The 15,174-nt window shown below is 45.8% G+C and overlaps 1 protein-coding gene across 2 annotated transcripts in view; it reads right to left on the bottom strand.

Moving 5' to 3' along the window:
* Window positions 1-15,174, bottom strand: part of GDPD3 (glycerophosphodiester phosphodiesterase domain containing 3) — a 35,427-nt gene that overhangs the window by 5,393 nt on the left and 14,860 nt on the right. For both annotated transcript variants that reach the window (XR_012245226.1, XM_073635996.1), the window contains exons 4-9: window positions 13,026-13,161; window positions 12,184-12,229; window positions 6,035-6,153; window positions 5,750-5,839; window positions 5,339-5,472; window positions 5,093-5,152 (exon numbers count right to left, since the gene is read on the bottom strand). Coding sequence is in view for 1 of the 2 variants with exons in the window: in XM_073635996.1 (XP_073492097.1) it covers window positions 5,093-5,152; window positions 5,339-5,472; window positions 5,750-5,839; window positions 6,035-6,153; window positions 12,184-12,229; window positions 13,026-13,161 (585 nt within the window). In the remaining variant the exon portion in view is untranslated. The remainder of the gene's footprint in view (window positions 1-5,092; window positions 5,153-5,338; window positions 5,473-5,749; window positions 5,840-6,034; window positions 6,154-12,183; window positions 12,230-13,025; window positions 13,162-15,174) is intronic.

Consider the following 15,174-nt stretch of genomic DNA (forward strand, 5'->3'; position numbering starts at 1 on the left):
ATTCTTTCCAATGACACCAACAATAGGGCACAGTTCCCAATGATACAAACAATGGGGCACTATCCTTCCCAATGTCACCAATAATGGGGCACAATTCCTCCCAATGACACAACCGATGGGGCACTATTCTTCCCAACGACACCAACGATGGGGCCCAATGACCCCAATGATAGGTCACAATTCCATTTAATGACACAAACCATGGGGCACAATTCCTCTCATTGACACCAAAGATGGGGCATAGTTTACTCCAACTAATGCTGGGACATTTTCTACTCCTGAAGACCGCAGTCCGGCCCCCCCCCAAAAGTCTGAAGGACAGTAAACTGCCCTTTATTTAAAAAGTTGGGAGACCTCTGCTTTAAAGGTTTCACATGACAGGACAGGCAGACCCAACCGGGCTGAGGCCTGGGGGCCCCCCCCAGCTGACGGGGCCTGGGTCCAGTAGGGGCGTACCCGTCTGTACCTCCCGTATTGCCATCCCTGTCCATAACCAATAAATCTACAGATACAAAATCATTGAGAGAGCAAGCAAAGATTTTATGCTTATGCTACTTCAACCCGGGCGATATTTTGATGCGTTTCCGAGGATATTTCTTGGTTTGAATGGAAATGGAATAAAGTTGTCAGTTTGTAAAAGTCTGATTGTGTTCAATGTAATTGGATCGTGTGTGGTAGAACTGACTCATTTCTCTTTATTTATTTGATCTTTCAAAGCACGCAAGCAAAAAAAAAAAAAAAAAAAAAGAATGCAAAACGAATCTATTTGATCACGATTTAGAATAAACTGAAAAATAAGCAGCAAATTTGTATAGCTAAAAAAATAAAATAAATAAAAGCCCTCAAATGTGATCCGTATTTCCTATTACATTTGAAAGGTCGATGCAGAGTTGGTTGTGTGTGATCGGTGTTATCGTTCGTTATAAGGTTTGTCTTACCCGTGTGTATATATGTACAGTATACAATCATCTGCTCTGTACAGACCAATAAATATATATTTTCTAAAACTGTGTTTTATTCCTTTACTGGCTTAGCGATCAAAGGCAATCTATTTTAAAGGTTTTCACATATTTTTCTAATTGATCACAACGCTCCAGGCAAACACATCCACCGCGGCCTGCCGCAAGTGCAGGGGCTTCCCGGGATCTGCATTCTGCCCTCCTGGCATACAAATACATAAGGCAAACACTACGCTGTATTTTTAAAATTTTTTTTTTGCTAAATTGCAACAAGCTTTATTGATGCCAGATTAGGTGAGACAGACTCTTTCTTTCCTGTCAGATGTGATTTTGCTTTTGATGCATTTCATCTAGTGGGCTTAACCATAGAGAGTCAGCAAAGGGATCTTATAGGTGACCTCCTATGGGTAAACCCATTGGATCAATTGCAGCAGAGGGTGCCCTCTACTGACGCATTTCACCCAATGGGCTTAAAATGGACGTCGGGACTCATAATATCTAAACTTAGACCTATTCTAAGTCCTATCCTAACTATACTGTAAAGTAAAGATGTTTCTAGTTTCTACTTATCTATACTGAAGGTACTCCGGTCCAGTCACTTGATTTTCCCAGAGGCCGGCTTCAGTGAAGAGAAGAGATCGCCGACAATGGCTGCAGTGCCTGTGTGGTGACATCACCCATAGACTTACTATGGGGCATCTGTTGTCTGCTGTCCCTCCTCTCCCATGAAGCCCGCACTGGGATACAATCATTTAACTGGACTGGAGCGCCCTGAGATTAAGTAAGTACAAACATCTTTCTATTACAACAGCGGTCTCCAAACTGCGGCCCTTTGCTTGCCTTTATCCGGCCCTAGGGCACTATTCTATCCACTGACACCAAGATGGGGCACTATTCCTCCTACTGACATGAGCATTAGGGCACTATTCCATCCACTGACACCAAGATGGGGCACTATTCCTCCTACTGACATGAGCAATAGGGCACTATTCCTTCCGTTGACACCAATGATGGGGCAGAATTCCTTCCAATGAAGCCAACAATGGGGCAGAATTCCTTCCAATGAAGCCAACAATGGGGCAGAATTCCTTCCAATGAAGCCAACAATGGGGCAGAATTCCTTCCAATGAAACCAACAATAGGGCAGAATTCTTTTCATTGACATCAATTATGGGGCACTATTCCTCCCACTGACACCACAGATAGGGTATTGTTTACTCCCACTGAACGCCAGGACATTTTCTACTCCCACTGGCCCTAGTCTCGCCCCCCTAAAGTCTGAAGAACAACAAACTGGCCCCTTAGTTTGGAGACCCCTGCTTTACAGGATAGTTACAATTGGGCTTAGAATAGGGGTGGGAGAAGGTTTAAGCTGAGATAGTATTTTCCTGGACTTCTGCATTAAACATAGGAGGTGATTAAGTCCATCAATTCCCTCCTACGAGGTGTACGGCTTTTTGATAGCGACAAACATAATTATGTGAAAGAAGGATTGTGCAGATAAAGCAGAAGCATACTGGAGGCTGTGTTAAGACACAGAAGGAGGCGCACAGGGTCCACTGGAGTCAGTAGATGACATGGGATGCTCTGGGGGTCATAGGTAGGGTTGCCACCTCATCCCTTTAAACTCGAATACACATTAATGACACAGGTTCTGTGGTTGATTAAGGTGGTAATTAAACTCACTTGGTGCCTTATCTGCATTAAATTAGCCCCAGAACCTTTGTAATTCATAAGTGTTCGGGTTTAAAGGGATGAGGTGGCAACCCTAGTCATAGGACATATGAGACATTGCATAGTACTGGATATTTAGGGGAGTCACAGGTTACACAGGAGTCACTGTATAACACTGGATGCAAAGAGGTGTCACTGAATCATGGGGTGCACAGGAGTCACTGGATCACATTGGATACTCAGGGCTGTCGCACAGTCATGGGGCAAACAGGAGTCCCTGGAATAAAGTTGGACGGTCAAAGGTGTCACAGAGTCACAGGATAACAATGGATAATCAGGGGTGTCACGGAGTCATGGGGCACAGAGGAGTCACTGGATAACACTGGATGCAAAGAGTTGTCTTAGAATCATTGGGGGGGGGACAGCTGCACAGGAGTCCCTGGATGACATTGGATACAGAGTCATGTGACACACGTGAATCATTGAATGATCACATTTAGATGCTCAAGGGTCTCATGGAGTCATTGGGGCACACAGGTGTCAACAGGAATGGTGCAAGGATTTTTGACACCCTAGACGAAACCTCATTCTGCCCCCTCCTGGCTCCACCCCTGACTCCACCCCTTTTCCTTGCCAATGTAAACCCCACCTTTTTAATGAAGCGTCCATCAAATGCAGCCCACCAGCGCCCATCAATGCAGCCTTACCAACGCCCATCAATGCAGCCTCACCAGCACCCATCAATGCAGCCTCACCAGCGCCCATCAAACGCAGCCTCACCAGCGCCCATCAAACACAGCCTCACCAGTGCCCATCAATGCAGCCTCACCAATGCCCATAAAATGTAGCATCACCAGCGCCCATCAATGCAGCCTCACCAGCGCCCATCAAATGCAGCTTACCAGCGCCCATCAATGCAGCTTACCAGCGCCCATCAATGCAGCCTCACCAGTGCCCATCAATGCAGTCTCACCAGCGCCCATCAAATGCAGCCTCACCAGCGCCCATCAAACACAGCCTCACCAGTGCCCATCATTGCAGCCTCACCAACGCCCATAAAATTTAGCCTCACCAGCGCCCATCAATGTAGCCTCACCAGCGCCCATCAAATGCAGCCTACCAGCGCCCATCAATGCAGCCTCACCAGTTCCCATCAATGCAGCCTCACTAGCGCCCATCAAACGCAGCCTTACCAGCGCCCATCAATGCAGCCTCATCAGCGCCCAGCAAATTCAGCCTCACCAGTGCCCATCAATGTAGCCTCACCAACGCCCATCAACTGTAGCCTCACCAGCGCCCATCAAACGCAGCCTCATCAGTGCCCATCAATGCAGCCTCACCAGTGCCCATCAATGCAGCCTCATCAACGCCTATCAAATGTAGCCTCACCAGCGCTCATCAATGCAGCCTCACCAGTGCCCATCAAATGTAGCCTCACCATGGCCATCAATGAATGTTTGCTTGCATTCGTTCATTCCAGAGTCAGGACACAGACCTGCTGATAGTTGCTTGCTGCAAAGAGAAGAGAGTAGAAACCCCCATGGCTGGGCGCCCTAGGCAGCAGGGTGCCCTAGGCGGCTGCCTAGTTTGCCTAGTGGTGGCATCGGCCCTTGGTGTCAATGGATAACACTTGGATGCTCAGGGATGTACTGAGCCCACTAGGAGTCATGGGGTACTCAGAGGCTGGATTGGAGGGCCAAGGAGGTATGAGGAAACAGGCGCCTGTGGCAAGGTTTAGCTGTAGCATGTTAACGCAAAGCCTCGCAATTTCAGGTGGCGCCAATCAGAAAAACAGTTTTCTGAGTGGCAGCAGCGCAGGCAGTGCTGGCAATTGCATGCTGAAGAGGAGACCAGGTGCTGGATTCCCAGAGAGGTGAGTGTGACAGTTGGGATGTTAAATTTGCCATTTTTAAACCCACAAAAAATTTTTATGAGCTAAAAAGTCAGCACACTCACATTAGCACCATGCGGGGGTAGTAAGTGAGCTATCATGGGGAGGAAGGGACAGCTGATTAAACTGTATGGCCCAGAGTCTGTGGGCATCTGACCACCACACCTATATGAGCTTGTTGGACATTTTCTTTCAAGTTCCCCATCCCTACCCTTTTGGTATAACATCTCTTGACACTCTGGAAGCCTCCACTCTTCTGGGAAGGCTTTCCACAAGATTTTGGAATGTGTCGGTGGGAACATTTGTAAAGGTCAGGGTACTGATGTTGGACCTGAGTCGCATTGCATTGCTATTCGTCCCAAAGGTGTTCAGTAGGGTTGAGGATGGGGCTCAGGCCTTCTGAACCGCTAGAGTTCCTTCACACCAAACTGATCAGACCATGTCTTTATGGAGCTGGCTTTGTGCACCAGAATTCAACAATTCGGAGGCGGCAGGGAGTCCACATACTGTCCATACAGAGTACATGTCAGGTATTGTATACTAAGTTGATTACACAGCGTGCACTTACTTGTCCTGCAGACGGACCAGAAACCGGTTCCTCATGAGCTGATTGTGGGGGAAATACGTCCTGTGATGAGACAAGTGTTAGTACCGAGACCTGTTTATCCTGTTAATACAACACAATGGTCTGAATCTAGCCAGGGGAAAGTGAGATGGCCCAGTGCTGGTGTTCATCACCGTCAGGTATTTGCCAATGGACAGGAAACCCCCATACCCAGGGAATGGACCACGAGAGATGATAGCTCAGACTGACCTGTTTATAATGGACGGCATGTAGGTTTCCACCACGGACTCTGGCAACGGCACGAAGGGAAGGAGGCCAGTATAGTAGAGGACAAGGAGGATGATCCCTCGACGGGGTGTGAACATGAAAGGCATGTCGGAGTTCTGGAGACGGAAAGACCAGGATGAGACAAGGAGGACAGGAGATAAGGGGGGGGGGAGCGCAAATAAAATTGGGAATAGTCAGGGGGGTGGGGATTGTGGGCACGGTTCTGTTTGGTGTTTTTTCACCAAACCTAAGAAGCCCGGTATAGTAATCCGTGGTCACATCCCGTCCAATTATTGGCCAGGGATTACATAGAAGTGTTTTGGGTGGATGTGGGGAGGTGAAGGTTGGGGGTGGGGGGTCTGTTTAGTAGTTTTTCTTGGGACGTTTCTTTACCTCCTGCCGACATTTCTTCATGACTGGATCGCTGGTACTGGCCCAGATTGTCCTTTCTGTCCTCTGGTACTTCTTCACCAGGTCTGACACCTACAGGAGCACAGTATAGCCGCATTACATATTCTGACCACAGAGTGGCGCAGTGACCACACTAAGGGTCTGTGCGCAGCATTTTACATGCACCTTTTTAGGTGCAATACTTTTTAACTCTATATAACGTGCATTTTTTTTTTCAATGCGCACAAAGGTGTGAACAGAGGCTTAACACTCTTTTTCATTAAGTACCTTTTTAATCAGCTCATCACAGTCTCGCTTTATCTCTATGTTGATGGGTTTCTCGGGGAATCTCTGGAAGACTTCCTCCAGCAGCGGCATTTGACGATCGTGTCCTGATGACATGTGACCTGAAACACACAAACATGTGACTGTCGGCAATACTGGGAAAGGTCATGTGACTTCTCATCAACTGCCATTGAGTCCTAAGTTGTCCTGTATAGTAATCCGGGGACACATCCCATCCAATCATTGAACAGTGATTGGATGGGACAATGCGAAGGGCTTACAGAAAATAAATAGAGACCATCTTTGATCATGACCAGCCCCAAGGTTGGCCAGCAACAGCTATATGATTGGCCAATGGGAGGCGATAAGGAGTGACTGTGACTTATAACCCCTTATATGTGTGTGTGTGTATTGCTTACATCGCAGTAGCCATTACACACAATGCACCTCACCCAAGCCCATGGAGCCCAGTATACAATTTCTAGCTCAGTTACCCCTAATGCAATTATACAGTTTAAGGCAGTGATGGCGAACCTTGGCACCCCAGATTGTCAGTTAAAGCGACGCAGTGCCGTATCGCAAAAAATGGCCTGGTCATTAAGGGGGTAAATCCTTCAGTGGTTAAATATGTGTGCAAAAAAAAAATGAAAAGACTAAATGAACCCCTTAAACCAGTGATGGCGAACCTTGGCACCCCAGATGTTTTGGAACTACATTTCCCATGATGCTCAAGTACACTGCAGAGTGCATGAGCATCATGGGAAATGTAGTTCCAAAACATCTGGGGTGCCAAGGTTCGCCATCACTGGTTTAAGGGGTTCATTTAGTCTTTTCATTTTTTTTTTGCACACATATTTAACCACTGAAGGATTTACCCCCTTAATGACCAGGCCATTTTTTGCGATACGGCACTGCGTCGCTTTAACTGACAATTGCGCCGTTGTGTGACGTTGTACCCCAAATAAAATTCATGTCCTTTTTTTCCCACAAATAGAGCTTTCTTTTGGTGGTATTTGATCACCTCTGTGGTTTTAATTTTTTGCGCTAAAAACAAAAAAAGAGCGCCAATTTTGAAAAAAAGCTATATTTTTTTAACTTTTTGATATAATAAATATCCCCCCCCCCCCCCCCCCAATAAAAATAAATTTCTTTCTCAGTTTAGGCCGACATGTATTCTTCTACATATTTTTGGTAAAAAAAAATCACAATAAGCAAATATTGAATTTATTTGCGCAAAAGTTATAGTGTCTACATAATAGGGGATAGATTTATGGCATTTTTATTATTTTTTTTTTTTTTTACTAGTAATGGTGGTGATCAGCGATTTTTAGCGGGACTGCGACATTGTGGTGGACAGATTGCAAACCTAACTGACATTTTTTACACTTTTTTGGGAACCAGTGACATTATTACAGTAATCAGTGTTAAAAATATGAACTGTTAATGTACTAATGACACAATGGCAGGGAAGGGGTTAACACCAGGGGCGATCAAATGGGTTAAATGCGTTCCCTGCAGGTGTTTTCTAACTGCATAAGGGGGGATGGGCTGCCTGGGGCAACACACAGATCCGTCTTCCTGCATAGCTCCCAACTGTCCCTGATTTGGAGGGACTGTCCCTGATTTGGATCAATGTCCCTCTGTCCCTCTTTCCTCCTCATTTGTCCCTCATTTTGGTCTGATCTATATAGTTGTATATAAAATGTACTTTTTATCCTTCAAAAAGTGTTCCCCAGTGCTAAACCTTTCACCCTAAATTGCTGCATTTGTCAATTTTAAAAGGCAATATGAAGGAATAGTAATGGTAAAAAAAAACACTTGTGGATCTAATTAACCTTTTTTGTTTTTTTTTATTTTTTTGGTCATTTCCCCTTTAAGGGGGCGTGGTAGTGGGCGTGGCCAATGCCTACATATGTTTGCTAATAGGTGTCCCTCATTTCCATCTCAGAATGTTGGGAGGTATGGATCTGTGTGATCTCCCCTTTCAGAACAGAGATCTGCCTTGGTTTACACAGGCAGATCCCCGTTCTGTCACTGCGGGGGAACGATCGCGGGTGGCTGGCGGACATCGAGTCCACCCCAACCCAGCTGATTGGCTCCCCCCCCCCCCCCACTGGCCAGTGGGCACACGCGCGGGCCCACAAAATAGAGTTCCCGAGCCGACGTACAATGACGGCGATTCGCGGGAACGAGCCGACCTGCCTGCGGCTGGTTGGCAAGTGGTTAAAAAAATAATTTTAGGCCTGAAGATGGAATAAAACCCCAAAGCGTTACATCATTTCTGAAAGCGTTAAAGAATAAAATAGTGGTAGTTTGAATTTTTTTTAATGTCACACGATATTACCGCAAAGGTCTAGGGAACGCAAAATTTCAGTAAAAAAAAAAATACACCAAAATAATTTTAGGCCACACAAATGCAATAGATTACCAAATTTTTGGGGGTAAAATATAAAAGCCAAGGTTGCTCGGAATAAATAGATACCCAACATGTCAAACCTTATGTAGCGCTGGTAGATTTATGATCTACCAACTGGTAAATTTAGTAAATTGCTCGTTAGAGGAGTTAGATTTGCCTCTGTTCCAGCTTGGCTGACGTTGCGTGTGGTTCCACACTGAGCCGGTGGGTGTCGCTGTTACCATTGGCTGGTGTTGGAAAGGCAATGTGTCAAAGCGTATAGATGCTCCTCTGTCCCGGAGACAACTCGGTGGAGGTGGTCCTCCGAGTTGCATTCTGGGAGAGGGTATTTATGGGACAGACGCCATGTTTTGGGGTTCGTTTTACAGCCACCTGCTGGCCCTCCTGGCCGACAGGTATGCGTTAGAGTACCACCTCGTGGTCCTCCTTTCCAGAGGCCCGCGCCGTTGCAGCGCGTGGATGGGCCCAGAAGCATGTCTGGGGCCTACCACAGCAGCCGAGGAATGGTCCTGAGCTGTCTATCCTGAGTGAAGAAGCTGGACAACCGAGAAGATCCTAGGGGAGGACCCATCATGGAAGGATCATGCAGAGTGCTGGCCTGGAGAGGGGCCTGGTGACTCAGTTGGAGGACGTATCCTACAGTAGTTCTACAGCATAGTACTGCCGGGTTGGCTTAGCGGTCCAAGTACTGTGTCTGACATTCACTGCAAAGTTTAATACATCCTGTGGCAGAGGATCGTACGGGTTTATTTCAAGCGAGTCTGTGGCAGAGACTTTTGTTCGTGCTACGTACTGGCTGCTAGGCTAGTGAGAGAGGCCTATCCAGGTGAGCAAAGAGTGTGTCCCACAAGGGGAGTGCATTCAATTACACTATTCAACTTTAAAGGACATGCTCAAGAATCCTAAAGAAAGGTATTTGAGCTTCCCTGTAGCTTCCTTCCTGCCTCTTTCCTGCTACTTCCTTCATTACTTGGTTCAATAAAGCATTGAAAACGTACTCAAGTGTTGGTGCTTTTATTGTCCAGAAGTAAACTCAACGGAACCCTAGACCCGGTGCCGGTGAAGCAGGGGTGTCGAGAGTGAAGGTAACAAGCCCGCTTAAACCACTTAAGGACCAGCCTCGTTTTGGATTTTAGGTGTTTACATGTTTAAAACAGGTTTTTCTGCTAGAAAATTACTTAGAACCCCCAAACATTATATATGGTTTTTCTTCTAACACCCTAGAAAATAAAATGGCGGTCATTGCAATACTTTTTTTTGCACCGTATTTGCGCAGTGGTCTTAAAAGCGCACTTTTTTTGGAAAAAAATCACTTTTTTGAATAAAAAAATAAGACAACAGTAAAGTTAGCCCAATTTTTTTTTATATTGTGAAAGATAATTTTACGCCGAGTAAATTGATACCCAACATGTCACGCTTGAAAATTGCGCCCGCTCGTGGAATGGCGTCAAACTTTTACCCTCAAAAATCTCCATAGGCGACGTTTAAAAAATTCTACAGGTTGCATATTTTGCAGTACAGAGGAGGGCTAGAATTATTGCTCTCGCTCTACCAGTCGCGGCGATACCTCACATATGTGGTTTGACCACCGTTTTCATATGCGGGCGCTACTCGCGTTTGCGTTCGCTTCTGTGCGCAAGCTCGTCGGGACAGGGGGGTTTAAAAAAAATTTTTTTTAATTTTTATTATTTACTTTACAAAATTTTATTTATTTTTACACTGTTTTAAAAAAAAAAAAAAATGGTGTCACTTTTATTCCTATTACAAGGAATGTAAACATCCCTTGTAATAGAAAAAAGCATGACAGGACCTCTTAAATATGAGATCTGGGGTCAAAAAGACCTCAGATCTCATATTTACACTAAAATGCAATAAAAAAAAAAAAAAAAGTCATTTAGAAAAATGACATTTGAAAAAATGTGCCTTTAAGAGGTGTGGACGGAAGTGACGTATTGACGTCGCTTCCGCCCAGCAGTGTATTGGAGACGAGTGAGTGCCATCTTGGCCTCACTTGTCTCCAGACACACCACAGGACAGGACGCGATCGCCTCCGCTGCTGTCGACGGCTCCGGTAAGCGGCGGAGGGCACCGGATCGCGGCGGGAGGGGGGGGCCCCTCTCCCGCCACCGATAAAAGTGATCTCGCTGCGAATCTGCCGCAGGGACCACTTTTATCTGAAACACGGCCGCCGCACGAAAACGGGGATACCGGGTTTATGGCAGCTAGCTGCTGCCATAACAACGATATCCCCGTTCAAAGTTTGGACGTATATAGTCGTGCGGCGGTCCTTAAGTGGTTAAACCAGCAGCTCCACCGAGAGTTATTGCTACACTTAAATTTGCATGGGCCTGTAAAATGGCAACAAGCTTCAGTACCCTATATTTTCTATGGGCAATGCTTTAAAAGCCCCCTATAGTATACTTGTTTTTACATGTGACTGTTAAACTCCGCCCCCCCGTGTGGTCAAACAGTGCGCTTGTCCTGTTTACTTTAAAAATTCAATAAATATATTGAAACAGAAAAGCCCCCTATAGGTCATCAGTTTAGTGTTACGGTGGGGTTTTTAACGCATCTGTAACAAGTGTATCGCAATAAACGTTTTCATGTGTAGGTGCCCCCCACCCCGATGCGTGCGTTTACGTTGGTACGTTGGTATATGTGGGACCTAAAAAAAATTTGGGAGGGATTTTATATGCTTGGGTGTAACTTGAATTTTTTACAATTATCCGCTCCTCATTATACTGCGGCAGGTCGGCTCGTCCCCGCAAATCACCGTAGCTGTGCGTCGGTCCCTTTAACAGACATAGCAGGCGCGTCCGCTGCACAGCGGAGGAGCTGATGGGCGTGGGCACGATGCCCGCCAGCCACCCGCAATCTCTCCACAGGGAACCAGAACGGGGGATCTGTCAATGCAAACAAACAGATCCCCGTTCTGACAGGGAAGTACTGAGTGATCCTGGTGATCAGGAACAGCGATCTCTCTCTCTACTCCTAGTCAGTCCCCTCCCCCCCACAATTAGAAACACCTCCCAGAGAACACATTTAACCCCTTGATCGCCCCCTAGTGTTAACCCCTTCCATTCCAATGACATTTATACAGTAATCAGTTTTTTTTTTAATAGCTCTGATCGCTGTATAAATGTCAATGGTTCCAAAAAAGTGTCAAAAATGTCCGATCTGTCTGCCGTAATGTCGCAGTCCCATTACTAGAAAAAAAAAATGATAATAAAAATGCCATAAATCTATCCCCTATTTTGTAGACGCTATAACTTTTGCGCAAACCAGTAAATATACGCTCACTGCGATTTTTTTTTTTTACCAAAAATGTGTAGAAGAATACATATCGACCTAAATTGATGAAGACATTTTTTTTTTTTTGGATATTTATTATAGCAAAAAGTAAAAAATTGTCGGTCTTTTTTTGTTTATCGCGCAAAAAATAAAAACCGCAGAGGTGATCAAATACCACCAAAAGAAAGCTCTATTTGTGGGGAAAAAAATACATCAATTTTGTTTGGGTACGTCACACAACCGCGCAATTGTCAGTTAAAGCGACGCAGTGCCGTATCGCAAAGAAAAAAAAAAGGCCTTGGTCATTAAGGGGGAAAATCTTCCGGGGCTGAAGTGGTTATACATTTCAGTCCAGGAGAGGAGCCGGTACAACTGTACAAGACTGAGGTGAAGGATGGAGGTCAGATTTAAATAGGAGGTCCATAGGGGGGCCATCAGGACTTACCTGGGAAAAATGTCACCTCCAGAGTCTCCTTATACTGCGGAAGGTCCTGATGGGAAGGAAAGAGAATATATACATTACAGGAAGGTCACTGACTTCTGTCATCTACAACAGGGGTCTCCAAACTTTTCAAATAAAGGGCTGTTTTTTTTGTTTTTCAGACTTTAGGGGGGCCGGACTGTGGCCTTTAGGAGTACAAAATGTCCCAGTGTCAGTGGAAGGAATTTTGCCCCATCATTGGTGTCATTGGGCCCCATTGTTGGTGTCATTGGAAGGAATTGTGCCCCATCATTTGGTGTCATTGGGCCCCATTGTTGGTGTCATTGGAAGGAATTGTGCCCCATCATATGGTGTCATTGAGCCCCATTGTTGGTGTCATTGGAAGGAATTGTGCCCTATCATTTGGTGTCATTGGGCCCCATTGTTGGTGTCATTGGAAGGAATTGTGCCCTATGATTTGGTGTCATTGGGCCCCATTGTTGGTGTCATTGGAAGGAATTGTGACCCAACGTTGTTGTCATTGGGCCCCATTGTTGGTGTCATTGGGAGGAATTGCACCCCATCATTGGGGTCATTAGGCCCAATTGTTGGTGTCATCGGGAGGAATTGCACCCCATCGTTGGTGTCACTGGGCCCCATTTCTGGTGTCATTGGGAGAAATTGTGCCCCTCATTGGTGTCAGTGAATAAAATAGCACCCCAAGGGCCGGGATAAAAGAACACAAAGGGCAACATCTGGCCCCCGGGCCGCAGTTTGGAGACCACTGATCTACAACAAAAAGGTGTACAGCACTACAGGATCAGACAATCTATAGAAATACACTGGTTCGGTCACATGGTCATTACCTCGTATTTGACGTCACATATGTTGACATCGTGTCCCGCCTGCCGCAGCAAATTGTCGTCATGTGACACCACAACCTGCCCGTCCTTGGTCAGGTGACAGTCCAGCTCCAAGAGGTCCGTGTGATTGGCTGTGGCACTGCAGTGGGCAGAAAAAGTTTAACCAATTACAGAGCTGCCTCTGAAAATGACCCCACCCACTCCACACCCCTCGGAGTTATAGGCAAAGAGTGTCATGCAAAGTACAATGGCCCATGGTGGCAAATCAATCAGAAATCATCTTTCCTAGTTCTGATCGCCTTAAGGCAATGAAAGACTAAAAACACAATTGATTGCGGTTGGCTAGATTGTTCGCCGCCGCCCTTTGAACTATAAACATGGAATGCCAGGGCCAAGTAAAGGAATTAAAACAGGCCCTGTCTGCAACTTACAAAAAATTGCAGGAAAAAAGCTCAGAACAATCCGGTACTTGCAACATTTTTCCTGTCCATAAACTATTTTCTATTCATTAGTAAAGTCTTTTCAAACATACTAGTGTGGTTAAATGTGATTATTCCAGGGAGGGTCCGTTCTCTAACACAGCGCCCTCCCTCATCTATCTGTGCTGGCCCAGCTCCTTCACCCCTCCCCTCACCTCCCTACATAACTTATTATATAGCAACTGGGGAAGGAGTAAGGGGGAACACTAGAGTGACAGCTCTGAGTCTTCTGGGGCTGCTGACATCACATCCAAGATGGCGGCTTCCAACAGCAGTCTGAGGGCTTTTGGTGGTCTACACAAGGGAGGATTCTACAGATAAATAACATGTATAAAATATGTTCAGTGCTTATATATTCCTATGGTAAGAGTTTTATTAACATGAAAGCTCCAGGAGGCATTCATAGGGCAGAATGGTAACTCTGTTGCCCATCTGCAATGTTAGAATGAATTGTTATGTCAGGATAGGTGCATGTTACATGACAGTGTTATGTTAGCAGGACCTCCTTTAAAAAACATAGGGCCCTGTACAACCTAACTGATGGGGCCCCCTCGAACTCCCAGAGAACAGCAATGAGGCAGGATGCCAGTGAGAAAGACTTAAAACTTGAGCCTACATACAGAGTGCTTGGGTCAGGAGTATGTAATGTACAGAGTGCTTGGGTCAGGAGTATTTAATGTACAGAGTGCTCAGGTCAGGAGTATATAATGTACAGAGTGCTCAGGTCAGGAATATGTAATGTACAGAGTGCGCAGGTCAGGAGTATGTAATGTACAGAGTGCTTGGGTCAGGAGTATGTAATGTACAGAGTGCTCAGGTCAGGAGTATGCAATGTACAGAGTGCTTGGGTCAGGAGTATGTAATGTACAGAGTGCTCAGGTCAGGAGTATGTAATGTACAGAGTGCGCAGGTCAGGAGTATGTAATGTACAGCGTGCTCAGGTCAGGAGTATGTAATGTACAGAGTGCGCAGGTCAGGAGTATGTAATGTACAGCGTGCTCAGGTCAGGAGTATGTAATGTACAGAGTGCTCAGGTCAGGAGTATGTAATGTACAGAGTGCTCAGGTCAGGAGTATGTAATGTACAGAGTGCTCAGGTCAGGAGTATGTAATGTACAGAGTGCTCAGGTCAGGAGTATGTAATGTACAGAGTGCTCAGGTCCAGAGTATGTAACGTACAGAGTGTTCAGGTCAGCGGTATGTAATGTACAGCGTGCTCAGGTGAGGAATATGTAACGTACAAAGTGCTCAGGTCAGGAGAAGGTAACATATACTGTATATTGCTCAGGTCAGCGGTATTTAATGTACAGCGTGCTCAGGTCAGGAGTATGTAATGTACATAGTGCTTCGGTCATGAGTATGTAATGTACACAGTACGCAGGTCAGGAGTATGTAACGTACAGAGTGCTCAGGTCAGCAGTATGTAACATACAGCGTGCAGGGGTCAGGAAAATGTAAAGTACAGTGTGCATAGGTCAGGAATATGCAACGTACAGCATGAAGGGGTCAGAAATATGTAACGTACAGCGGGCCGGGAGTCTGGAATATGTAATGTACAGCGTGCAGGGAGTCAGGAATATGTAACATACAGCGTGCAGGGGTCAGGAATATGTAACGTACAGTTTGAGGGGCCAGGAATATGTAACGTACAGTGTGTAGGGGCCAGGAATATGT

Source organism: Aquarana catesbeiana, linkage group LG06, assembly GCF_042186555.1.
Source record: "Aquarana catesbeiana isolate 2022-GZ linkage group LG06, ASM4218655v1, whole genome shotgun sequence".
NCBI lineage: Eukaryota > Metazoa > Chordata > Amphibia > Anura > Ranidae > Aquarana > Aquarana catesbeiana.